The sequence below is a fragment of the Anomalospiza imberbis genome, chromosome 6, assembly GCF_031753505.1.
Source record: "Anomalospiza imberbis isolate Cuckoo-Finch-1a 21T00152 chromosome 6, ASM3175350v1, whole genome shotgun sequence".
Taxonomy (NCBI): domain Eukaryota; kingdom Metazoa; phylum Chordata; class Aves; order Passeriformes; family Viduidae; genus Anomalospiza; species Anomalospiza imberbis.
Window position 1 is genome coordinate 21389456 of NC_089686.1, and position 27017 is coordinate 21416472.

The 27017-nt window shown below is 39.7% G+C and overlaps 1 protein-coding gene across 11 annotated transcripts in view; it reads right to left on the minus strand.

Moving 5' to 3' along the window:
• Positions 1-27017, minus strand: part of NRXN3 (neurexin 3) — a 968667-nt gene that overhangs the window by 697933 nt on the left and 243717 nt on the right. For 10 of the 11 annotated variants that reach the window (XM_068192711.1, XM_068192712.1, XM_068192706.1 and 7 more), the window contains 2 exons: positions 9996-10297; positions 3248-3409 (listed from right to left, as the gene is read on the minus strand). In XM_068192711.1, the coding sequence (XP_068048812.1) occupies positions 3248-3409; positions 9996-10297 (464 nt within the window). Of the gene's footprint in view, positions 1-3247; positions 3410-5202; positions 5227-9995; positions 10298-27017 lie in introns of all 11 variants that reach the window. The other variant, XM_068192702.1, reaches the window with a different exon arrangement.

Here is a 27017-nt window from a genome sequence, read left to right on the forward strand (position 1 = left end):
CTAGAGCCAGTCTTGAATGAATGCAGAGACCATTCTGCTTTAACACCTTCAAGAGATCAGTACAGGGCTTGGCAGGATGTTCTCCACTGTTACAAATAGTGCAATCCATTTGGGGTGTGCTGAGTCTCTGGTATCAGCAATTACACAGCTAGGACTTAACTATGAAAGAAGAGCTTTGCTCTACTAAAAAGGATAAACTGAAAGGAACAATATTTGTTAACAGTCTACCCTACCCCTTCATCTAACTTACTTAGCTCAGAATATTTTTGTTAAAAATCCAAGCTCCTCTGGTATTGGCTAATGAGAGACTGAGCATCACTTTTGACCATGGAAAAAAAAAGTAAGCTTAAAACATAAGCTGTGGGGACTGATTTATGAAATATGCTGACAAGCTACACAGCCAAGTAAAGCTCCCCATAGCCAGTTCTGGAACCAGACATGTCATAAGCACACAAGCACTGCACTAACCCAGTTCTGCCTCCTCCAGGATCAAAGCTCATTGAAAGTGTTACTGGACCACTACTATAAGTGGGGTGCTTTTAAGCGGACTATAGCTCTAAAGCAGCCATCAAGTCAAGACATCTGCTCATACACATCTCCTGTCATTGCTTAGTCAAGTGAAGATTACAAAGCACATTTTGATTATCTGTTTTCTTCCTCTCATTCTTAAGCAGTTGCTTGGGTTTTCCTTCTCACAGAACATTATGAGCCTGGGATGACTATGTTGGCGGCTCTTAGCACATTGTTCAAGCTAACAGAATACAAATGATTATATAAATAATAAAGCTGCTGAAGATTTTCTTGTCCCTGCTTTCTTTGCTCCACTGGCTTGACTTAAAGCACACATAAAAATGGCCTCTGCTAAGTGTTATGTTCATAGCATCCATAAATAAAATTAAGATCCCGATTTAAAGAGACACTAAGAGGCTGTATCTCCTCCTGATTTCAATCAAACTGGGATGCTCAGTGCCTAGGAAAATCAGGCCCAAGGCTCTATAAATGTAACCAGAAGGATTTGATCGATATATGGCAGTTTGTATTCAAGCAGCAAAGTTTCATTTCCTATATAAGATACTCACAAACTCTTCTCTAGCATATGTACATCCCTTTCATCCAGAGGCCAGGCAGGAGAGCAGCTTCAGACCCTAACAACTCTCCCTCACATCAGAGGCCTGGCACATAACATACAAACCCTGACACCACGAGTTGAGCATCAGTAGGATGATGACTTGTCAAGGCAATTACAGCCACAGAACAACATCTAGCTCAGCATTGCTACTTCCATGACTCCTATGTAAGCTCTTTATAAGGCTTTGTGGAGACCTCAATATCTGTATCCCTAATAATCACAGTGATAATCACAAATTGCATTAGAAGAAAGAAGAAAGAAGACAAAAGATGACTGCAAGCCAGCATCAAAACTAAACTGTACCAAGTTTGGCATTTGGACAGAACTCATCTTTTAACTGTTTTGTTTTGGGTTTTTTTCCAAGGATCAGTTTTTTTTGTTTCTGGTGCTAACCAGGCAGTCCAATCTCTATTACATATGTATGAATTTTCTCAGTGCTGTGGATTAACTATGTGGCAAGTGCAGCCAGCCAGAGTAAGACAGATAGTTTTCAGAACCAAGCTAGCTCTTCCTGACCAATGCAACCACTCAAGTGCAGAGACTTAGCAACCCAGTGTAAGGACTTAAAGATCATAGTTGTCTGTCTCAAATACTGTTGAGGCCACAGAAAGACTTTGCCATGAGATGAGCACAGAATGGAGTGACAGGATAGTGCTAACTCCAGGCAGAGGGAAGATCTGGTCAGCACATCCTGGGAAATGCATCCAGACAAAACTTCCCACTGTGGCAAACTTTGTAAAGCAGCAACTTCTACACACATCACTAGTCAAACAAAGATCACCCCAAGTTATGGGACAAATGGCACCTGTGACCACTGAGGGACCCCCCCCCCCCCCCCCACCTCCCAATCCCTTCTCCCAAATATGCCTCCATGGATACCAGGAACTTGGACTGTAAATTAAGCCACCATGACCAGGAACTTGAGATAACATAGAGGTGATTCTATTGTCCAAGTGTTATCTCAAGCCTAGGGGGAGGTAAACAAAGCTGAGAGCAGAATGTATAACTCAAAATAGACATAAAGAATGCAGAAATTATGGGCCACAAGGAAAGCAACTATGCTGAATCAGCTTGGACTGGTAAAAGGTAATTCCATCAGGGGGAGATTGTGACCGCTGACTTGCAACCCACCAATTCAGGAAACCCACCAACTAAAGAAACCAGAAAGACTGAGCATGGGACTAATTAACATTAGAAGCGAGGGAATGATTAAACCAATAGAATAAAAAATGTGTGCAACCAATGAGCATTAATTCCTTTGTTTGAAAAGATACATAAACAGTTTTGAGTGACCCCAGGTCCCCCACCACTGAGAAGCTTAGGGTGAAGGACCAATAGGACACCACCAAATGCACGGGTGGTGACTATCTTTTGTTTAATCTCTCTCTCTGTTTTTCTCTCTTTTCTACTTCTTTCTACCTCTCTACGTAACATTTTATTGTTCAATAAAATCCATACTATTGACTTCAGCATATGGTATTGTCTGCACTTTAATTCAGGGAGAGGCATCTCCAAATAATGATATCATAACACACAGTACACTTATGTCCACATGCCACGTGATTGGCACACCTCCCCGACACACTCTCATGCTGCATTCTCCTTGCAAAATTTACACTTTTTATACTACCTTCAACTTTCATTTTTCTGCTTTATTCTATTTCTGTATATTCCTGGAAAATTCAGATCTAACTATACTCCCAGGTGAAATCCAGGACTTTAAAAAGTATTCTAAATAAGCTTCTGATTATGATTTTTTCATCTCAAAATTCTATTTAATAATCAAAGGCCAGTGTTCATTTTATAATGGCTATTGCCTAAGTGTCTAGAATATAGTAATGCTTTGTTCTGAAAGGCTAACGGCTTACAGGAGACACCTCTCCTACTACCATGAGCATTTTTTCTGAAATCCAAGCACTAGAAGTATGATTCTGCCCTTAAGTTCAAGAGTTTTCCAACCTTCTGATCAGCTGAATGACAAGTTTATCTTCACAGAGCTGTTGCAGTTGTCAGTATAAAATTAGGCACCAGGGAAGGAATTAATTGTGTAAGGCAGGAAAGAGTGATGACTTTAGCAAATCAAAAGCACAGAGAAAAGAATTAATTTCAAATAGTTACCTCTTTGAGGCAGCCCATGAAGTTATTGCTTACTGGAGACCCAGGTAAATCAGCAGTACTGGGGCTCCCTCCCACGTAAAAGAAGTCATCTGAGCCCAGCATGGTGTAGTCCTCCTGTGTGTAGCCCGTGGTGGTAAGGATGCCATCCACAGAGATTGTCACCTGTTTGAGGGACACAATGGACAAAGAAAATCCCAGTAATGACCTTACAATCCTGAACAGAACAACTTACCTCCCCTATAATTTTATGCCAGTTTTATTAAGGATTTTGTTGAGATTTGGTATGCTTTTTTTGTTTAGTTAAGTTGAGCTCTATTTTCTGGTCTGATTTTCCCACAGAGAAATGCTTCAGCATCTGCTTCTTCCTTTTCTGGTGCATCAGCACTCTCAGGCTATGCAGCCTATCCATCCAGATGCTTTCCATCTATTCAGGCCAGAAAATATAACTGTCCTTGAAAGACATTTCTCATATTAGCTGATTTTATGAATAATTAGAATTTATTTTAATGATTACAGTTAGTTATGGTTGTTAGTAAAAAAAAAAAACACTAATGAGGACGAGGTTGGTATTTTTTATTTTTTAAGTTTCTTTTGCTCACAGCACACTGACAATCATGCATTCAGGGATAGGGGGAGAGGGAACTCACTTTCAATACATTATGGATGTGCATGCCATGTACCTGGAGAGACACACACCCACCACCCACCACAAACAAACAAACAAAAAAAAACAGAAAAAAAAAGAAAAACAAAAAATTCAAACTAACCCATAATCAAAATATAAGCAGAAAATAAATCAAACTAAAATAAATCAAAATAAATCAATCACACACCAACAAATGTGATAGAAGTGGATATGAGAAAGAAAGAAAGAGCTACAAAGCGTGCACACTTTGACCTGTCATGCCAATATATCTGAGGTCCAGAAAGATGACAGGAAAAAAGCAAAATAAAGAGAGAGAAGGAGAAGAAAAAGGGAGAAACAACCATTTTACACTTGCATGCAATCAAAAATAAAAATACCAAATGAATTCCATAATAACAAAAAAACTCAAAACGAAACAGAAATGTCCCCAAAATCTCTAACCACAAACACATGGAGGTTGAAGGGTGACAGAAGGAAAGGGTGGGAGAGGAGGAAGTGAATTTGATGTGTTTTGCTTAGATGTTGTTAGTGGTTGCAAGGGAAGATGGAGGAAAATAGATCGAGGCCAGGAGGAGACGGGCGAGTCACCAGACGTGGACATGCCATGCAGAGTGTGTACTGAAACAAACAACCGGCTGAGCTCCTGTTGGCCACGCAGGTAGAGGTCAGAGAGAGAGAGAAAGTGAGAGAGAGAGCAAGAGGGAGAAGGAGGAGAGAAAGCAGAGGGAGGGAAGTGGGGGAAAATCATGAGAAAGAGGACAACTCTGGCCAGTTTGCCCATAATAGCCATTGTCACAACAAAAGGGTGAGAGAAAAAGAGAGCCTTCACGACCATGGACTAGAGGCCCTGCAATGGTTCTGATCTAGAAACCTTCAGAGTAAAAAAAAACCACTAAACTAAAAGCCAAGAAAAAAAGCTAAATGAAAACAAAAGCAAAAAAAAGAAATCTAAACTCAAAAACAAGGGACAAAAAATTCCAACAGTTTATCAACAAAAAAGTAAAGAAGAACTGAAGACAGTGGTGAAGAAAACAATGAAAGAAATGTCCAAACCCTATTTCCAGAAGAGCTGTTAGTTGCTTTTGATGCTCATTTTTCTATTCAAAAAGAAGAAAGGAAAGAAAAAAAAAAAAAAAGAAGGGGGAAAACAATGTGTTTTCTATGAAATTAGAATAAAATTAAAGGAAGCAGTAAGTATAAAGGAGGGGGGAAAAGAGCAGGTGGGGGGAGGAAAAGGCAGGTAACACACGGCAAACCCAAAAAAAGAGACAATAAGAATGATATCTACCAGACAATGTAGTTTGTTTACCATAGCGTGTCCAATGCCTGAGTGCTTTGCGGAAAAGGGGGAAGAAAGGAAATTAAAAAATCGTGAACAGAACGATTGTTAATTAAAATAACTAAAAGCAAAGATGAGTCGTTAGGGTGTTAGTACATTAGTTGGTTAGTAAAAATGACACATTGCATGAATGATCTAGTGTTAGTTTTTCAAAAAAAGGCGTGGGGCACCTGAGACACACAAAGTGAATAAGAGGACAATATGACCAGGACTCTATGGGGAACCATGCCATTTAGACTGTAAAGAAACAGGGGGCTGCCTACTCTTCCCACCCTGCTATTAGTCATTAACTTCAACCCTCATACACATTATCCAGAGCTGAAGCAAAGTTAAAACAGTGCAATACTTACTCTTCAAATGTTCATCAATATGCTTCCCTCAAACAAGAACCTTGGGCTCTGAGATATACACACAGAGTACACAGCTTGCCCCTTCAGCACAAATCCAACTATGACTCCCTTCCACCCACCACCAAGCCAGCTCCTCTTCCAAGCTTCACTACCCTCAAGGACTGCAAAATATCACAAGGCCAGTATTTCCTTTGGCTGGAGGATACAGATGAAGATGAGTCCAAGACTCTGTGTCTTCCTTCCAAGTTTCCCAGTCTGCAGGTTTCCTTACAGTAGCTGAGTTTTTGACTTTCAGGACAAACGCGTAACAGTGCCTGTGCCTGGCTGTTTGCCTGTAGCTCACTTCTGTCATCCAAGATACAGGAATTGAATCTCTCCTACTATAGGGAAAAACGTGTCAAGAAATTGTGTAGAAAGAATTGTGTCCCTTGTGTCCAGGTTGAAGACAGAAGATTGACAAGACCTAGTGTCCCTCCTGTTTCACTGCATCTCTATTACACAGGAGCTAGGAGAATTTACCAGTCAGTTTGGTTCAGCAGAACTTTTTTAAGCTGTCCCAAGGCATGCAGGTGTCAACTGTTAGAACCTACACTTGGCTTCTTTGCATTTTAGCAGTTAAGGAACTAAAGATCTTGATAGTAGATTTTGCATTGTGACTAACTTTAGTGTTAATAGGAAAGGGCAGCCTGTAGAGGCTCCAAGTCTCTGTTCCAGTGTGATTGAAGTTGGCAAGAATTATCCTAAATTACACAAGCAAGATCTACACTGCCTCATGTAAAAACCATCTGCTTGTAGGCTTCAGAGTTGTGCATTGACTAGGGAAATAGGTTTTTGAAGACTTTGTGGCATTGAGCATGAAGTCCCAAGGTTATTTGCCAATGGGAAAAATTATGTGAATAATGAAATAATAATAATAGTCTATACTTGGAAATAATGAGCACAAACTCCTGAATTCTTCACCAAGGAAGTCTTACTCACAGCAAATTGTCATGTTAGTAAATTATTTTTACAAACAAGGGAGTTGAAGTATGGGACTGGGAGAAGAGAATGCTAGAAACCAGATAGAGTGCCAGCAGCAGACCTGAAGACAGACACAGGAAGTCTGACCTTCAGTCTCCTCTGCTCCTCCTCCCACCAGACCACACTGCCCCAAACACACTCTGAAAGCCCCAGTAAAATTCAGCCATGATCCTATCGCTAAGTAAAGGTTTCTCACAAGGCAGAAAGAGGGCTTAGTTTTAACTGAAATAATAAGATAAGTAAACAAGGAGATTTGCTTTGACATTAACAATCACTACTCAAGGGAATCTGTGGATTCACTTGGTTTGTCTCTAAGGAGATTAACTGCTGTGATAGTCATTTGATCTAAAAAAAAGCAGCCCTTAGTACTCTCCCAGCTTAGTTACAAAACATTTAACAATTGCAGAAAGTACTAGGCAAAAGTCCAACTATTTAAAGTTCCACTCTAATTCTAGAAACAGACAAAAAATTATTCAAATCCTCCTCCCCTTTCTCTTAGCCCCCCAAAAAGCAGAGGAAAAATTAGATGGCATTCTGAAGCTGCTGATAGTCCATTTAGCTGGAATTGCTTAGATTTAGATAATATTATAGGAATGTCTAAATTATTGCTTTTAAAGTTAATTTTAAAGGGAAATATATCTACCTCCAGTGCAGTATTTTCAACCAATTACAAGGAGGCTACTGATTTTCTTATAAAGCTTCAACATTCAGAGGCAATATATTTTATTGGGATTTTATGTTTGGTTTTGGAATGGGTTATTTAAGGAAACATGAGCACAGCTGGAAACAAGACTTTCTATTGAACTATATTATACTGGAACATTACAGGTGAATTTATGTCAGGAAGACATAGAACCTATAGTCTTTTACATACAAAATCATTTAGGCGATACAAAATTATTTAGGTGATACAAAATTATATTGGAAGACAACTTTTAGGACTATCATGACTGCTCCGCCTCAAGGCCTCATCATTTCCAATATCTGGGCAGCTTTAGGTACTGGGTCAATGTCTTAATTTTGAGACAGATCAAAAGTTAAAATGCAAGCATCCAGGGAAAAGATGACTAAAAAATAAGTCCGGCCTTATTGATATTTATTGGTTGAACTGTATTCTGTCATGTTTAACTACAGAAATGGACCCCAAATCACCTCTGCTAATTAAATGTAATTTTATTTGAAGACAGGCCTTTCTTTGCAAAGAGCCCATCCGTCTCATTAAAACATCTTCTCTCTTGCCCAGTCAAGTTGGACCCTTTAAGATTTCAGGATCACTTAGAAACATTCACAGTGAATAGATCAGGAGGCTTAAAAATTTACAGTGCTGCTTAATTGGCAAGGGACTACCTACTTTGTAATAACTGCCAAAGTACTGCCCTGGTCTCATCAAATATGAAAAGGCATAGACAGATTGCCATTTTCTTGGTCCACTTCTGTGGACCAATTAAAAAATCACTAGCTAAAATATTAAGAAAAAGAATGTGACAGCTTCCCATCCACAGTTTTGTTTGTGACCCTTCACCTTCGGCATCTTCAAGATGCAAACCAATCCTGGCATTAAGTGAGGATTAATTTTGTTTCTGGCATATTTGCCCACTGAAATTCATTTCAAATGAAAAAGTACAATTAACTAAAATGGCCAATGACCGGCACTGAGATATTCAAGGACCAGCTGTTCTGAAACTATCTAAAAATTAAAAAAAAAAAAACCAATCACATCAAATAAAGCCATATATTCTGACCTTTCAAGACTGACAAACCTAGACCAGTTGGTGCATTTCCCTCTACTATACTGATGAGAAAGGTTAAACAAAATAGGATCATTAAGACCATCCACTGCATAAGAAATTAAATTTTCACATGTTTATAAACTATTGAAAACATATTGATTTTTTCCATAGGTAAGAATTCTGTAGTCTCATTAAAGTTTGATGACAGATTTTTTTTCAGACCCAGACATCCTAAGCATGTAGAAATATAGGGATTTACATGGGAAAGACAAATAAAAACCTGCAGCCCCAAACCCAAATATTGAAAAGACATTAACCCCTGAAAACAGAAAAATTATCCACTGACCTCTACTAGTACAGACTTTTTCTGATTCCTGGCACTGATTATCCTATACTCACAGACGCTTTGCGCTTAGCTAGTGTAAAACGCTACCACAAATTGCATTGTATAAACTTACATAAAGCTATGTAAAAGTTGTGCTAATATTGACATTAATGAGAAAATAAACAGGTCACATTGTATTCACAAATTGATATTTAATTTAATTTTAAATCTTAGTTTACAAGCTATTTCTGCTCCTCTACCTATCAGCAAGACATCAAATAGCTCCTATTCACCATGTAAACATCATTTATTATGCAGCGGATGGCCCTTAGTGACTTGATATATTTACCAGCTTTCAGAGCAAAGTTATTTAATTTTATCTTATCTGCTTATGTATGAATTTATATTTCATGAGAAAGGCTTCAGGATTTTAAGACTAGCCTGCTACCAAATACATCACCTGATATTGTTGTCTGCTAGGAAAGGCAGCATGTAGATGTGCAAAATTACAGTGGTAAAATCAGAAAAACTTTTCCAAAGTGGAATTGTCGGGTGCTGGATTAATCTGAGTTTGCATGGGGTTTTTTGATCCTTCCACTTTTCCAGTCCTCACAGCAAACAGAAGAGTCTCAAGGCAGAGACAAGAAATAAAATAGAATCTCATTATAGAAAGAAGGGAAAAAATCAAAAAGAAGAAAAGAAGAACAGAGAATCAAGAAGACTCAGAGAGACTCCAGCCAATTCATTCCAAAGCTATAAAGTTAAAATAATTACACACATACCCACCAGTCTGCACACCTGCACACTCATATGCACACACAAAAGAAAAGGAAAAGAAAAACAAAAGACTTTCAGAATTAGAATTGTGACATCATGGCAATGGTTAAACCAATTAACAAAACTGAGAGAAAAAGGAGAGAGGTGTAGAGAGTTGGCTGTTGGCAATAGGTTCTATTCCCACAGTAATTAAATGCAACAAGAATATTACTGATAAGATTGAATCATAATTAAGGAAATAATAAAATTTAAAAGGGAGAACAGAAAAAGAAAAAAGGAAAAGGGAGATGAAAGTAAAGTTATGTCACATGTCTTTATTATTAAATCAAACCAGGAAAAAATAGAAAATTAATAAAGTGGAAATTAAGATATTGCAGGAGGAATAAATTCCCATCAACTAATGTTTTTTTCACTGTCCTTTAGGCACCAAGATCCAGAATAGGTGGAGAAACTCTAGCAATAGCACTGAGCTTTCCCATTTCTCCATTACTCTCTCCCATCTGCCTGTCCCAATAAAACAAAACAAAACTCTCCCCAGCGCTTTCTCCCCTTCACCATTACCTGCCGCAGGTTGCGTGTCACCTTAACGTCGTGCCATGCGTTGTCATTGAACTTGCCATTGACCGGCTCCACAATGGCCTCAAAGGCCCCAGACCCCAGGTTGATGACCAAGGAGACTGCACCGTCTTTCAAGGCCAGGTTGACGTAGTCAGCTGACTTGCCCGTGTGCAGAATGAGCCCGTTGCGTTGCCATGTCTTGAAGGAGAGCGTGATTTCATCGCTGCTGCTCTGGATGGGGTTTTGCGACAGGTCATAGCAAAGGTATTCGGAGCCACGAAAAGTGGCCATGTTCTCATCTCGCGCTGGAAAGGAAGGGAAAAAACAGATGTATTCAGCGGTCAGCCAAGAAGAGATTTAAGGTCATCATGAAGTTCAAGCATCCCACAGCACTGTCAGCTGTAGAGCTAAATATCAAGGCATGCTAATAACTGTAGAGCTCCTTTTGTAATATGGCTACCAAGAGAATTAACTGCAGGGTCGTCAGTAGCGATGAATTTCAGTGCTGTGCTTTTAGTTTCACTGCAGCACTGTCTCCATAGGGACCATTCAACAGTATGCAGTGGAGTCTAGGAAAAGCACATTTAAGGACTATTATAAGACATTTCACATCCTTTTTAGGAGAAGGATGGAAAGCTCTATTATTCACAACACAACCACCACATATGTGTCGATTAAAAAAACACCAACATTTCACAAAGATCAGTATTTAGATTCAGCACTACTGCCATCTGAATCTATCTTAACCTATCTGACAGGAAAGTTACGAAAGACACCAGAATATAATCCTAACAGAGCTGCCCCTTTCTTTCAATTGAAAGACCAAGCAAACAAGAGAGCCACATGAGGTGTCCTACAGATTCCTTCTCTGAGAGCATGAGGGAAGTCCACATAAAACATTTTGTCCACAGATATGAGTAATGTTGCTGGTAAACACATCTGAGAATTCTGCTTGTCTTATTACCTTATCCAGGAAGTCTGTACTAGATAAGGCCATTTTTTTCAATCAGCAAAAATAAACGCAGGGGAATTATTCACAGCACATGATATTTAATATTTCCTCATGAAGAAAATAAATCTCTTATGTACAACAACAAAAGCCACTGCAGTTATTTCGCAGCAATTGGAAGCAGCATTTGAATACCATGAAAATCCCTTGTGTGAGCTAGAGGTCTACTTCCCAGTACCTAGGTTTCCAGTCACTCAAAGCCAGTTCTGCTGCAGTATTGCACTTATGTGACTTGAGCCAGCTGCACACCCTGATTTTATCCAGTGGAAGAAACACAGGAGAGGGACAGGAAGGCTTGGAGGAGGGCTGGCTAGTGCCAGCTGGGAGGAAATGGTACTTGCAATGGAGTCTGTATAGATCCCACCCCCCACTCCACATTGCAGCACCTTCCTGACTCCCAGCTGTGAAAGCAAGGCTAAGCACTAGTTAGTACAAGCAGTCAAGTTATCATTGCTTACAAATCACTGCACAAGGCAAATGCTGGTACTATTTTCATTGGCATTAATAGTAGTTTTCTGTTTCATTTTGTACCATTTAGTAATCCTAATAAGGATTAGCCAGAATTTATTAGTACAAGACTGAAGGGAAAATACTTGTTGTCATAGCCATTCTTGGAGAATAACTACATAGTAAAATCTGTGTTCTCACAGCATAAAATAATGATGACAAAACAGCACAGTACTGCAGCTTGTACGTATAACATTCTCAAGTGAAAGGTCTGCTTTAAGCAGAGACTCTTGCAGAAGCAATGTGTGTTTGTACTTCAGTAAGCAAGCCATGTGTCCAGATACTCCTGCAAGCAAACAGCCACCCAAATTGCTCCATGCAGCAGCACACATTGGGAGCCAACTGGCTCAAAAGCAGCTTTTCAGAAGAAGACCTGTGGTCCCAGCAGACAAGCTGAGCACAAGTCAGCAGTGCCTGTCCTTTCAGCAAAGGCCAGCTGCATCCTTGGCTGTATTAGCAAGAATGCAGTCAGCAAGCCAAGGGAAGTCATTCTTCACCTAATGGACACTTACGAGATCACAACAGGAGTGCTCTGTCCAGCACTGAGCTCCCTCATATAAAAATTACTTCAACATACTGGAGTCAGTCCAGCAAACAGTTACCACCATACTCAAGGTACTGGGGCAGTTAGTGTGTGGAGAGGCTGAGGGAACTGGGTTCATTCTGCCTCAAGGAAAGACAATTCAAGCGAAATCTTATTGATCTCTTTAATGACTTAATGGAAGAACACAGACAAGACAGGGTCAAGTTCTTCTCAGAGTTGTGCAGAAGGATGAGAGGCAACAGATGCAGTTGAATACAAAAAATTCTCATTCTATACAGAAAAAAAGTTTCATCTTGACGATGGTCTAATAGCAGGAAGGGCCCAGAGAGACTGAAATCTCCACCCTTAGAAATACTAAAAACTTGATTAGGCAGAGCTGCCTAAACTGAGCTGCCTAAACTAACTGGACCTTCTCTGAGCTAATGGTGGGATTACACAGCCTCTGGAGGTCCCTTCCAAATTATTTAGCTCTTTGATCTTATTCTGAATACATTTAACTACCACCAATAATTGTTTATGCTTGTATCAGTGTTAAACCAGCCTAAACATAGAGGGCTGCTCTTGACTGCAGTTCTGGAAGTCAGAGCCAAGCACTTAACTACCCTCTCCCAACATTGACAATTCCCCTGCCTGGGCACTCCTGATCCATCAGAAGAGAATGTGTTACAAGCAAGTTAGACACATACTCCGTGTACCTGCAGGTAATTCCCATCAAATAGCCAGTGTCTGAGGGCAGGATTCAAACACAATCATTGTGAGTGAGCTTTTTCCCTACAGCTGAAGATGTGCAAAGCACTGAACACACATTTGTGAAGGAGGACACTCGGGTTGATTGTTCACTCAGTACAAGACATAGGACTAGGGCTCATTTACACTTTCTCAAGCACTTGGATGAAATCTCACTGATCCACTCAATACAAAGGAGAAGGCAAAGAGTAGATTAGAGATCTAAACAGTAATTTAAGGCAACCACTGAAGACTAATCAAAACAGAGCAGAGCAAATTCAAAGAGATATTACTCCCACTTGTACCACTGGTTTTACTACAGAGTGTATTCAACTATGCATTCAGCTATGTCATCTGTCTGTTTCCTCCAGTCATCTGCTGCTGACCCTTGTCATAGATGGGATTCTGTACTTTATCCACCTTTGTATCCCTCCTGTTCTTGGAAGAATGTCAGCTATTTCTGTTTCATGTGTTATGGGGTTTTTCTTCCTGTGTGACTCTGGATGGACGTTCAAATTTGCAGATCATCACACACTAAAATATCTCTGGGGTTCGCTGTGAAATCAAAATTCATTCCTGTCCATGATATGTCTCATAAGCACAACTCCCAAGGTCAACACACTTTCTAAGACTGTATTTTCCAAATTGCTGATTCCTCAACAGCTTACCAGTGGCCGTATGTTTTAGCAGTCTCATGAAAGGTTTCAGCAGTCAGAGCCTAGTAGTATGTGCACTAAAGAGCTTGACTGTGTATCACCTGAGCTACAGCACAGTAGCTTCTGTCAGGCCACATGAAAGGCTTCTTTCCAAGCACAGCCTCTCCATACTTTCCCATATGTTAGGATGCGCTGACATACACCATAGCTGAGATCAAAAAGCACCTGAAAATTACCAGAGAGCATGAAGTGGGGAGAGGGATATAGGTTCTTTCCACACTGAATGAGGAAGAAAAGCCCTGAGTAGGCTGCAGGTCTCCCAGTATTTCTTTATGCTTTCAGACATGGTCTGGCGACACCTGGAAGACCACACAGCAGTGAACCACTTGTTATTTGTTAGCTCATGACCCTTATGCTGTACAGTTTTGAAGGTTCCACAGATTGCACTGCGATATTTATATCTTCTGTATTCCTTAAACATTGGTAGTGTACCAAGCAGCTTCTGCACAGCAACACACAAGCTAACCTTAAGATCTAAGTTGAAGTCAGCAGGGATCCTTGGCTCATGTTACATGAAGCAATAGATCAAACCCTGATTTTTCTGGTATGCAAAACCCTGTATATAGGCAGTGATATTTAATTTAATTGATGATCTAGTTATTAAAGGGTGGCGATGCAACTGCATAAAATAACATTTACTAAAACATATTTGGGATATGTTTGACACCAATTGATTTTTGTATGATTTGCAAGATTTAATTTTTAACTCAGTTAATACTAAATAGAATATAAACAAATCAGAATCTGTCAGCACATATAAGGAATCAAATCTTCCATTCCTCTTGTTAGCATTAATCTAAATTCATTATTTACTTCCTAATTCATTTGCATAACTAAATTCTCTGCAATAGCTGGGATTTTCAAAGATCCAAGTCCTGTACAAAATTCCACACTTGGACTTAAACCTTCACATATTCAAGATGCAAAAAACCACCTGAATAGAAGCAAAACTCAGAATCTTCAAACTAGCACAGATATTTTCCTTGAATGAATGGAATCACTGATCACTTTAATGGGAAAATGTTACCCTTTTCTGACCAATCCCTAGCAGACACACCCAGCACATTAATCAGTTACCATCACCACCATACTGCAAAGCCAGTTTTCCCAGTCTCAAACTTATATCTGTTTAAAGTCCAAACCAGCCATCAGCACACATCAGAGGCTGAGTGCAGGAACAGAAACAAAATCACAGCAAACAAGTACCTAAGCCAAGCTTCTGGCTCTTCTTATCCCTGAAGAAACCCCAGAGCTTGCTGAGTCCCAGGTCCCCTGGAGAGATAAAAAGCCCAGGATATTCCCATACAGTATGCAGCTATACTGCCTCTTCAGCAAAGCCAGATGGCAATTTTAGCTTCAGTTTCTATGTGCAATGTTGTTGCTGTTCCTGTCAAAGCTCTTTCTACGAAGAAGAATATTCATAACTCCCAGGATCACTAAGAGCTAGAAAACCTGGCATTTTGATTTACAGATGAGGAAACAAATGCACAGACATTTTAATGGGTTTACTCAGAGCCACCAAGAAAAATCAATGATAGAGAAAGAATTTGAGTTCAGGAGCTCCTATCTCTCCATCCTGGGCTCATTCCAGAGGTTCTCATACATTTGTGGAGGGAAACTAACCTCCTGTTTTTCTCTAGTCCTTCCAGGATGTCATCCTAGCTAAGATGTGGAGAAAGCAGCCTCTAAAGTTTTGGATGATGCTTGAAAATAACTACTTAATGATTGCAAAGCTGAAAACAGCAAACCCTGAAAGCACTTATTTTGCTCAAGGGTTTGAAGTTTCATACTCAAGAAAAGCAGCATCTCATGTAGCAGGAATTTTGGCCCCAGACACAATTAAGAATTATTTAGAAACATATAAAATGGGCAGTGACTTTCCTGACATCTCCTGAAGCAAACCTCAAGTAGCTCTCCTAAAACCAAGGGTCGGCTGCTCACCCCTCTCACCTTCACTGCATTACAGATGTCCTGTGAGGCAGTCCCTGTCTCACTGGGGTTTGGTTTAAGGTCAACATTATGTGACTGAATGTTAAAACTAAGGAAAGCCCTCAGAAGTGATCAAAGCACCTTGCCCAGATTGACGTCATTAAGACAAACCTCCAGGCTTAGTAGTTTAGTAAAAAATTAGGCTTTTATTTTAAAGAAATAAATCCAGTAGTAGCTAAAAGAAGATTACTGCAGCCTCTATTTATCCTTCTGCTGCATTCCTCCTTTCCAGCCTTTGAACAGGAAAAATAATACATCCAAGTAATTGGATTTTTCTAGTCTAACCATTCTTCACACCACCTGATCAGATCAGTAACACCACTCATCAGACTCTCTCATTTACAGATATTATTTAATTATTTAAATACATTCAAAATAGTGTGCAATACATTCTTCAGTGCATGAAGCATCTTCCAAGCACCACCAACAGTGATACTGATATGAGGAAGCTGTGAGAGCCATATCACAGCCTGCATTTATATTCCAAATTGCATTTATATTACAAACTGTAAAGTAAGAACATATAAGTCATATTAATGTCATAATGAGATGACTGAACTGATTGCATTGATTAAATCTTGGAAAAAGAATATGACTTCTAACCTCAAGGAAATTATAGGAATAATTTTTCAGAAGAAAAAGAATTTTTGCTGTTGGAAAAAAATTGTCTGTAAAATCATAGAATGATGTTATAACAGATAAAAATTAAGTGCCGAGCTGCAGTCCTACAGTCAAAGGAGTAGTCTCTTAAATGCTAACTAATGTTAAACCATTCTGGGAAATGTTACATTTTTCAGAAATAGTGTAATTTATTGTTTCCTCAGACTCCTCATGCTCACTTACTCAATCTACATAACTTGTAACTTGGAAGCAGAGAGGAATCAGCATTACAAGATCAGAAACAGTGTGGGGAAGAATCAGTGCAAGACAACAATTCCCATCCTGTTTAAGAGATGCAAAAAGTCCACAGCAAAGGAGTTAGCCCAGGAGTCCACAACAAAGGTGAGATGTACTCAACAGCCGGTGCTCTTTCAATGCCAAACTCAAATTTTGCATGTAGTGTAGCAGCTCAAATCTTATGCAAAAAGCTCTTTCACCTCACCAGTAAGAGTAAAGGAAGCATTAATGTTCCACCAGAGAACATCAAGCGCCTAGCATGAATCATGCCCTCTACTCTCTTATCTGCTACTTTACCCATTACCCTTGAAGTCTAAAGTAAAATGCTTGTTGAAAGGTCCTCAAATTTAAGCCCAGAAGAGATCAAGGAGACTTGGCAATACAATAAATGTTCAGGGGTTTTTGTCAAACCTGACTAATCTATTATATCCCTGTGCAGCTAAGCTCTTAATGAAAACAAGAGGAAGACCTGCTTTATCTGAAGATACTGCATGAGAGCTCTAGAACTGCATGTTCCACCTCAGCTTTTGTCTGTGTGTGTCCCTGGATGATGCTCTTTGGGCTGGCTCCAACACAGAGGAGGTTCTGACCTGTGGGACTGCAAACCATCCCTAAGAGGTCCAGAACTAGCCCTGCAGGGTGACTTCTTTCACCTGATGAATCTGGACCACTGCACAGCAAAGACTGAGTGCAAAGGGAAGGAAGAGGGATAACAGTGCCTGTATCTTTAGCCCAAAGAAAGGAGAAATTTTCCCTAGGCTCCTGATCCTCAAAATAGTTGACACGTACTAAATGTATAAAGCAGTTTCCATATATCACTGTCACATAACAGTGGCAGAGCTAGTAGCCTGTTAGAAGCACAACTGCCCTTTATTTCTAAAGTATGACTATGAGCCTATTAAATAGACAGTTAGAAATCTTATCATCTAAATAAATAAATATTCACCCAAATGAATAGCTATTTTGCTTGTTAGTGCTAGGAATCTCCTTTTCACTCAACAGAATATTGCAGTCATTTGGCAAAATTTCTTCTGAGAGGAAAAAACGTAAATCAGTTGTACCACACAAAATCTCCTAGTAAGTCCACATATTGAGCACAGACAGATTTTTTTAACCTAGTTTTGCCAATTATATGATCCACAGGTTCTCTACTCACTCTCTAAGCCACATATTGCCTTTTCTGAAGAGAAAAGCAAGTAAACAGAAGTGTCTGAACTCCTCCAGTAATGCACACAAAATAGCTGAAAAACACAGCCATAAAAACCTTTTTGCTAAAATGTTTTGATGACAAAAGTATTAATACTACAACAAAGAAAATGAATAAATGACATGTCTACAAAAGATCATAGCATATGTCTGGTAACACCGTTTCTTTAAATTGCTCATTAAAATGGATCTAAATGACAAAGTACAGGCATGGAAGTGAGAACCTCAGCTTTTCATCCTCAACTCTGTCACTTATTCACTGTGCAACCTGAGGCACTTCATTAACCTTGGCTGTCTCCATCTGTACTATAAAGATAACAAAAACATAGGTTAAGTCCTTGAGACCTATGGGAAAAGAACTCTATGAGTTTAGAAAAACTCTGAAAACCAAGAAATGTTCCACATCTGTGAGGAGATGCCCTCTACCAACCCAGTGTATATGCAGTGTACAAAGTGTCCTGAGAATCCTCTTCTCCACATATTTTCCATTGTTTGCTAAATACAAATTGTACTGGTATCAGTGTGTGATGTTGCATTCTCTGTCAAAGAAATTATAAACTCCAGGTATTGGTCTGACACCATGGCACTATGTACTTAGAGCTGTGTTTGTTCTTTATGTTCTGATCAGCTGACCATAGGGACTAAAAAAACCAATTCTGCAACAATGTCTCCCTTAACCCAAAATGAAGTTTAAAAATTTTGGTTTACATGCCCTGAAAAATATATTTCTTAAAAAAAACTACAGCTCTATTTTAAAATGAAAGCATGAAACACGTTTATTTTGAAATGAATGATGCTGAATAAATCAATTTTAAAAATAATTTGCCTGAAAGAATTTGATACAGTCATATAAATTAACAATTTGTTTTGGTTGAACAGAATATAGTTTCTCTTTTCATTTCTCTGAACAATTTTGCTACTCTCACTCCTAGTTCCAGAGGGTAGAGAAAAAGCAAAGTATTGCTACAAATTTTGCCAAGAGATATGATGATGATTTGCTGAGCATAAGACCTCCTCTAGATTCCTCAATGCTAAGCATGGATGAGGGCAATTCCCACTGCTGCTGTATTTATTTTTTCTTACGTTTTTATTTCACTCTGCAATTTCTATAGTTTTCTTATTTTCCTGCTGCATCACTGTAAAACATAAGCATGCCAGTCACTGAACACATCACCCAGTAGAAATGTTTCCTCACAGGCTGAATGTTCAGCAAAGTGCAAACTGATGAGAGAGAACATCACAGTACCATGGCCATAAAGTTCCAGGTCTTATATATTCACCAGCTCTGCTCTCACAGATACATCTCTGCTGCTGGGTGGCTACCTGGCCCATCCACCCTTCTGTGTAGAGCACACGTGACAATACAGGTAAGAGTGTGGAAGCATACAGTTGAGCTCTTAATTCACCAGCTTTTCATCTATGTATTCCTGACCAAATGTGCTGTTTCTTTACACAGACTAAAAAAAAAAAAAACCAAAAAAAAACCCACACAAAAAAAACCCAAAACAAACAAAAATCCCCCCAACAAACTGAAGAACTGAAGCAACTTGCAGGCCAACAAGCAACACTGTATTCACTCTCTAAGAGATATTTACTATTTTTCAACAGAAATCTGTATCCCAGCTGCAATTCCCAATATCACACTACCCTTACTCTTCAAGCCTATTAAAAGTCAGAAGTCAAACACCAAATATTAATCTTGATTCTAAGCATTTAGACCTGTTTATTACTGGCTGCAGATTCAAGAGCACTAACATTCAGCTGTTAAAACAGTGTTCACTTGGCATTTTTGTTCCTTTCCACACTGAAGACAAAGTCTCTCCACAATTTTCTGACCTTAGTAAAAAGTCATACCATTAGAGAGAAGAACATTAGGTAACTATCACAGTCTTCCCTACATGTGTGGTATGATTAGTCCGGCTTGGGAGAAAAAACATGAAGGCTGTCGGAGGGAGTCTTCCAAGACTGACGCAGGAATGAACAAAATTACTTACACCAACACTGAGAGGAAGTTGAAAGGGCATTCAGAGCAAAAGCAAGTGTAAGGAGCCTGACAGGAGGCAAAATTCCTGCTTCTGTTGAACAGCACTATTTTAGAGAACTGCTGGAAGCTCACAAAGAAAGGGGCAGAAGGGAGAGAGGCAGCAGTGCCAGAGGTGAGCGTGTGCTGCTGCATGCCCGTGGGTCTGTGCTGGCAGCAGCCTTCCAGCAAGCGTCGCGCTTGCTGCTGAGCAGGGAGCCCCTTGGGCATCCTTCCAGCGGGAAGTGGGAGTAGAAAAATAGTTACCGCTAATCACTGTAATAACACAATAATGATCCACAAAATTATCCTTTTCAATACCAGTGAGCAGTATTGAAAGCCATGCCCATGGGAAAGGGGACGTGGAAAGGAAGGTGAAAAGCAAAAGTGCAGTGGAAGAGAGACGAGAGCGGGGCAGAGCAGCAGCAGTGGTATCACAGAGACTGCGGTAATGTCAGCTTCCCACGGCTTCTGTGCTACCGGAGAGTGGGTACATGTGGAACGCCAGTACTGCCAGGATAGCAAAATACACTGCCAAACATTACTGCTGCCCTTCATTTATGCTCATTGTGAGACATCATTAGGACCATTTATGGAAGTAGCAGTATCCAAACCCAATTTGCGGCAGAACAATTCTTCTCAAACAAAGCCACACGCAAGAGACTGTTACAAACTGGCAGAGAAGCTTTGACCAGTAATTACTTAGGGGCAAAATGTGTGCATTTGTATGCAATGACAAACATGCTAGGCTTCTGCTATGTGGATACAGCAGCAAGTTCCATGTGTGTTTACCAGGGCAATGGACACATATGCAGCACAGGAAGGACAGTTGCCCACCTAGCATATTTCTGTGGAAAGGCAGACAAAGTACAGCTGAACAAACACAATAGATAGACATGAAGAGGAGGTGTGTGCTTTGTTACAGCGTGAAAGGAAGCAACCTTAGTGTGAAGAGATCTACAAGAGCAAGAAACAGAATCAGGTTAAAGTGGATGCACTTGCACACATGCAAAATGTGGGATAACTAAAATCCTTATACAACTTACAGTACACATCTGAGGGCAGGAATGAAATGCATCTTCCCCATGTAACTTCAGGGCATACACACATGAGGACTTACACACACATGCATGCACACAGAAAAAAATGAATGTGTGTCTTGGCCAGGTGTAAATACTGGAGTGAATACACACAATCTCAGGGCATAAGCATAGAAGTCCATGGTGCATGAGGATGCAAGTGTGGTGGAAGCATACAGAACTGGCACTGTGCATGGGGATGAGAGGGAGGGTGTGCCAGTGCTTCTGGCGCATGCTCCAACTTCATCCTGGGCTTTTTTCCTTCCTGATTTAGTTTTTTTTTTTTTTTTTTCCTGCGGCAGAGCAGACTCCATGTCTACAGGGAAGGTGCTTAATGAGTCAAATCCAATCTCTTGAATGTCTTATCAGTTGTGGACAGGCCTGTTTCTGACAGCTGACCTTTCTCACTGCACGCTGCTGAAAAACCCATACACCACAAACAATTAACACAATGCTGAAAACACAAAGCTGAGGGAAGGGAAGACTCTAGATCACTACAGACAGCACTATATCAGAAGGAAGAGAGTGATGCACATAAAAATGACAGAAAGCATCTATATAAGGATTGCATTGCACCTTATTTTGCCACGCACACACTTTATTACTGTCTTCACAGCTTGGCTGTAGCAAAGTTATGTGCAAAAGCAAGGGTCATGTAAAACAAGAATGAAAAGCGTAGAGAACAGGGGACATTTTTGTGATGTATATGACATTAAGCCCATGCACAAATAAATATATGTCTGAATAAATACATCCAAAACTGATACAAAGAGGAAAGTTCCTTACTAGAAAACAAAAGCATACAGAGCAGAGGAGGTGAAGACAAGTATCAGTCTGCCCTCCCATACCTCTGCTGTTATGGGACTAGTTCCTAAGAAAACACACAATAATACATTTACTTAAAAACCTAAACTGAATATTGCCTGAATTAGAAAGATCAGAAATAACAAAATTGTCAAATAGTCCCTTCAATAATGACAAGGAGGCTCATCCCATGATGAGTGCAACTCCAGTTCCAGGTAAGCAGGAGGTTGCTCCTTTTGGGACACACAAACACCTAAACATAAAGAGAACTGTCTAGCCAGTTGTTCAAGGGATTTTTTGCTCAAGAAAGGGTGAGAAAAAACCTTCATGTTTTCAATTCTGCTGCCAGCTCAGCATGAGACTTGGGCAAACCATAAACATTGCATTTTCTGAAAACTCTCTTCACTATCAGAATTTTCTGCAATAAGTATACGCCACCAACATGCTTGAAGATCAAGACTCATGTATCTCAGATATCAGGAGCAGATCCTAGGCACACAGAATTCACATCCTAATTTGAAAAAGTAGACATCTATCATGCAGTAGTCTCCCTGTATGTGCAAAAGAGCACAGTCTACCACTATCACGTTTTGTATTTTTACTATTATTTAATGCAATAGCATAACCTCCAAAAGGAATATGTTCTTCCATCTTAACAACTCCTTATATGTTCAAAATAAGAGCTAGAGATTACAGTGAGGAAAGTTCACAGAAAAAAAAAGTTTGCTGGAAAGTTCACAGAAAAAAATTTTGCCAGAAGCTCCACAGAAGTCATCAGGATGCAGCATCTAATTCATCTAGACACTTGTGGAAAACTAAATATGCTTTTGAAGATTTTGCATGCAAACCACAAGACTGACACAGGAGTGGGTTAAAAGGTACAAAAAGTAATTTAAGGTCACAGGGTGGGGGAAGTTCCACAGCAGTGTAAAATATGTCAGTTTAGCATCTCTGGCTGGTAGTGATGCTGATGAACAGAAAAAGTATTCAGGCAAAATTATTCCAGTTAATCACCGCAAGTACATAAGACCTCTTCAAAGATCAACAAATCGAAAAAGATTTTAAGAATAAATATTTCATTATAGTAGAGGTTTTTTGTATTCAAGTGAAAAAATTATGTCATGACTGTAATTCTTTCTCAGCTATTCCCATGTGGTCTTTCCCTATATACATATTATATCCATTTATTTCAATGCAATAAAAATTGATGCTTAGTATATACTGTAATTATCTTTAAATACTTATCAGCTCGTCTGTTTTCATAAATTTCTGAAATTATCTATGCTATTTGGAATAATAGATAACAGCTATTCTATCAGCTCATCCAAAATTAGTAACTTCATATCATCAATGAAATGAATTTCATATCTTGATGTGACAGCACCAAAAATGAACCCAGCTGATTTCATTAGTTCAAGTTACTGGGTAGCACAATCTTATTAAAGTCTTGTACACATTATCAACACTGCATATCAACTAAAAACAATTTTAAAAGCAGTCGAATCGGTGCTTCTCTTTTGTACTATAAGCCAAACTCTGAACTCACTGGCCTTGACAAAAATAAGGAGCAATTTTACGGCAATTAGTGAGGGTATACTGCTGGAAGTAAGACAGCGATCATGCTGGTATCCATGTTCATGTTCTTTTTCCTAAGCCTGTTGCTAGAAGGTCAGAACTGATGTAATTCTTACTCGTACAAACAAAGCCCAACTGCTATAAAAATTACTTTTCAAATCTCTCTGCAGGAGATGTGACACTGCCCTTGTGCTACAACTACTGTTGAAAAACCTGTGACTCTCTTTCAGTTCAGAAAGGTGCTGTTATTATTTTCCTGGAAATGAGTTCACCCTAGAGGGTCTTGACTTCTGTGGTTTGGGGGTTTGAGACTTGGTTTCTTTTTTAGCAGCAAAGACTCTCATTCTAATCTAAACACCAGGGGTATTTGTATATTTTATAAATATTTTCCAATTCCTCTTTCACTGAAGTGTTGTCCCTTTTTTCCCACACATTAACAACTCGATTAACCGGCTGACATCATAGTCTTGTCATTTTGGAACTGAAAGCTGGTCAGAGATTTTGGGAAGTTAGGATGGCAGTTTTGGTCATGACCCATAGAGCAAACCCTTGTGTATCCCATGCATGTGGCCAGCATGAAGGATCGTTGAAGCCCTTGCCACATAAAAAACATCACTGTGTTTAAAATACAAGGCAATTCTGAAAGTGGACTCTGCCAGTTTGTAACATCAAGAGCTTCCAGATCAACTGTCTCTTGACAGCTCTCTGGTCAAATGTGCTCATTCCAAGAAAAAATAAGTGTTGGTGGTTTGTTTCACTGTAACTTCTATGTCTACCACTACTTGCAGAATCACAGAGAAGCTGAAATCTTTTTTCATGCTGCCTCAAGAAACAGAATTTTGTCAAAACAAGTTCTACCCAGACCTTCATAACGCCATGATCTATTATGGGGCTGCTGAAAAAGTACTGTTGGTAAAATTTCGCTTCCACATTGTAAGTTTAAGAGTTTTTCTGTTAAAACATATGTCAGAACAAGGCATAACATTTTCTCACAACTCTGTTGGCTCTGCAGTACTAAAAAAATAAGAGGGATTAAACCATATAACATTAAATTAATTCATATAGTTGATCTATCTAGATAGATATATATATATGCAGTTTTATCATTACACACAGATAACTTGACACAAAGAAGTAAAGAAACTTCACTAAATACTTTTTTCCCAATTTTACGCAATTTTTTCTTTCTTGCCGCTATACATCAATCCCACAAAGGGACTGAACAAAAGAGAACTGTATAACTTAACTAGTCTGGGAAGACAAAGGAGGAAGAGAACTCACTGCATTTAATACATATCAGTACTGAAAGCTTTTTTACAATTACCTGACAATTTGCAGCATTAAGCTTTACCATCTGCAGCCCACAGAGCATCAAAACTGTTCCTGCTGTTGCTTTTAAACTTTCTTGGAGCACCACTTCCCTGTTTCTTTGTCCTAGAGATGTGAAGATTTTGAACTTGTGTGATCTACTTGGCTCGACCATACCATGATGTATAAATCATAAGACATACTTGTGCCCTCCTCACCTGGGAATGTCTTATTCAATGGCCTTCACAATGAATGCTAGTTAAAACAAATTCTCAAGCTTCAGAGATAGCAGCAGACAAATGTTAGTGCTGACCTCAATATTTCATAGCATCTAGTAAAACAAGATTGTTGGCCCCAAAGATTCTCTTTCTCAGTGGACGTAAATTAAGAACTCATTTTCAAGCTCTTACAAGAACTGCAGCAACTCCATAAAGTTCCTTTAGTTGTGGGTGGTTTATATATATATGTGCTAAAATTGCTTCATCTGACAGAACTGAGGCTGTTCAGCCCCAAAAGACAGAAATTATCCTTGACAGAAACTGTAATTTCCCACCAGCTACAATTTCTGATAGTCATGCAAGCACCAGTCAGAACAGGCTGTGGTCAGCCCTGCTGATCCTTCAGGTGGTTACTCCCCTGCAGGCTTATAACCCTCCAGACTCCACCTCTGCCTGCTTTTTCACCTCTATAAAATAGAGCTCTTTCTACTGGCTGTAACAATTACTCTTTCCAGAGTAGAACATACCTTGTATGTACAGCTGTGCATCAATATTCCATAACCACTGAGGACTAAAACACAGCTGGGACATGACCTTTCTTAGCTGCAAGGGGAGTTTTAAAGGGGCAGAAAGACATTGCAGCAATGGGAAACTTGGCTTCTGCGCATCAAGCGGTAACCCTGACTGAGAGGCGGGGCACTTGTGTCTCTGCACACTAGGCAAGCATGTGGAATACATCACATCAGCTCCTTCCTGGCAGCTGCCCACATGCATCACCTTACCCTTCAGTAAACACAATGCAGCTCATGACTCAATGTGAATGCACTAGCTTGCTTTCCCTTAGAATTATAAGAGTACATGTGTTTGTTTTTAATAGCCAAATTCAGTCTAGATTGCTTCTGAATGATTTGTTATTATGGTAATAATCTAAGCCAGCTATCTCCCTTCCAGCACCACCCACCTGGTATTATTTTAAATTCTTTCAGCATGTAGGTTTTTCACTGAACTCTTCTCAGACCTTTCCAAAACTCCCTGAATAGTGCTAGAGATGAATGCACCATTTCCTGGGTTGAACTTCAAATGTCAATGGCTCCAGCCCTCCTTCACCTCCCTGGTTGCATCTGCTATGAATCACTAACTCATAAACAAAATCCATAACCTGTAACATCTGAGTTTATCAGTTATTTTCCCACTGCTGCATCTGCCTGCCTGAGGTGTTAGGTTTCCATTGGGATTGACATACACCTCTGATAAAGGAATGTTTGTTTGCTAACTGCTTCATATTGATATGTTTACACTGAACACTAGCACAGAGGGAGAGGGAATAACGGATTAGGGACCAGTTCAAGTTATTTTTATAACACTTATAATATGCATGTGGCTACAAACAGATTTCATGGCTTTATTTCAGTGGGAAAAATTACAATGAGAAGATTATTTTTTACCAACTGGCATCACACCGTAGCAATCAGCTTTAAAGGCAGATACATTGGAAATAACTCATGCTTGATGTTCCTGCTTTCTTCTAAAATAATAAAAATGCCATTACACAGTGATGAATAAAATCTCAGATTATAAAATCAACAGATGACCACAAGAAAATATGTCCATCTAGTATTAGAGCATCAACCCCATTGCAGATTTTGCCAGCCAGTTTGTTAGATCTTACTAACAGCCTCCTAGACATCTCCAACTTTGCCTTCTGCTGACTAGTGTTTCTGTGGCTCACTCAGTGCACTGGGTAGCTTACTTTGAAGCAGTCACATGGCTGTGTGGAAGCACATCACTGGATGGCCAAGCTATAAATGGCACATACGTGATAAACACGTATCACAAAACAATCAGCATAACCCAGCCACTGATTGTCTTAGCAGAAGCCAGCAACTGAACGAACTATGGATATAAAATTCATCTCCAGAGCAATTTTTTGAGCCAGACAAAGCTCTGATGTACACCCATTAGCCATCTGTATGGCATTTCAGTCAAAGATGGCTCTCTCAGCTTCAGACTCATCTCCAGAGCCTAAGTGTTTTCTGTTTAAGGCTGCTAATGACAGACAGAGAGCATGAAAAACAAAAGGGGAAAGGAACAGAAGAACCTTTAGTGATGGAAGACATTTTAAAAGCCAGAACTGAGCTTGCCTTATCCTCCTAAATATAAAGCCAGAGGAAAGGCTCCCTGTAGAAGACAGTGTCTGCTGTTTCACATGTGGGTACACAACTTCACGTGTGCAAGCACACACACGGCGGGAGCCTCCTCTCTGTGGTGGAGCACACGGTGCCTCCAGAGCAGCTCTCACTGCACTGACATTCCTGTCACACTGCATGAGGGCACAGCGTGATCAGCCGGGCAGGCAGCCACTCATGAGGGATCCTACGCGCACACACGTACAGTCCTTACAGACGCATGCAAAGCTGGGCTTGCACC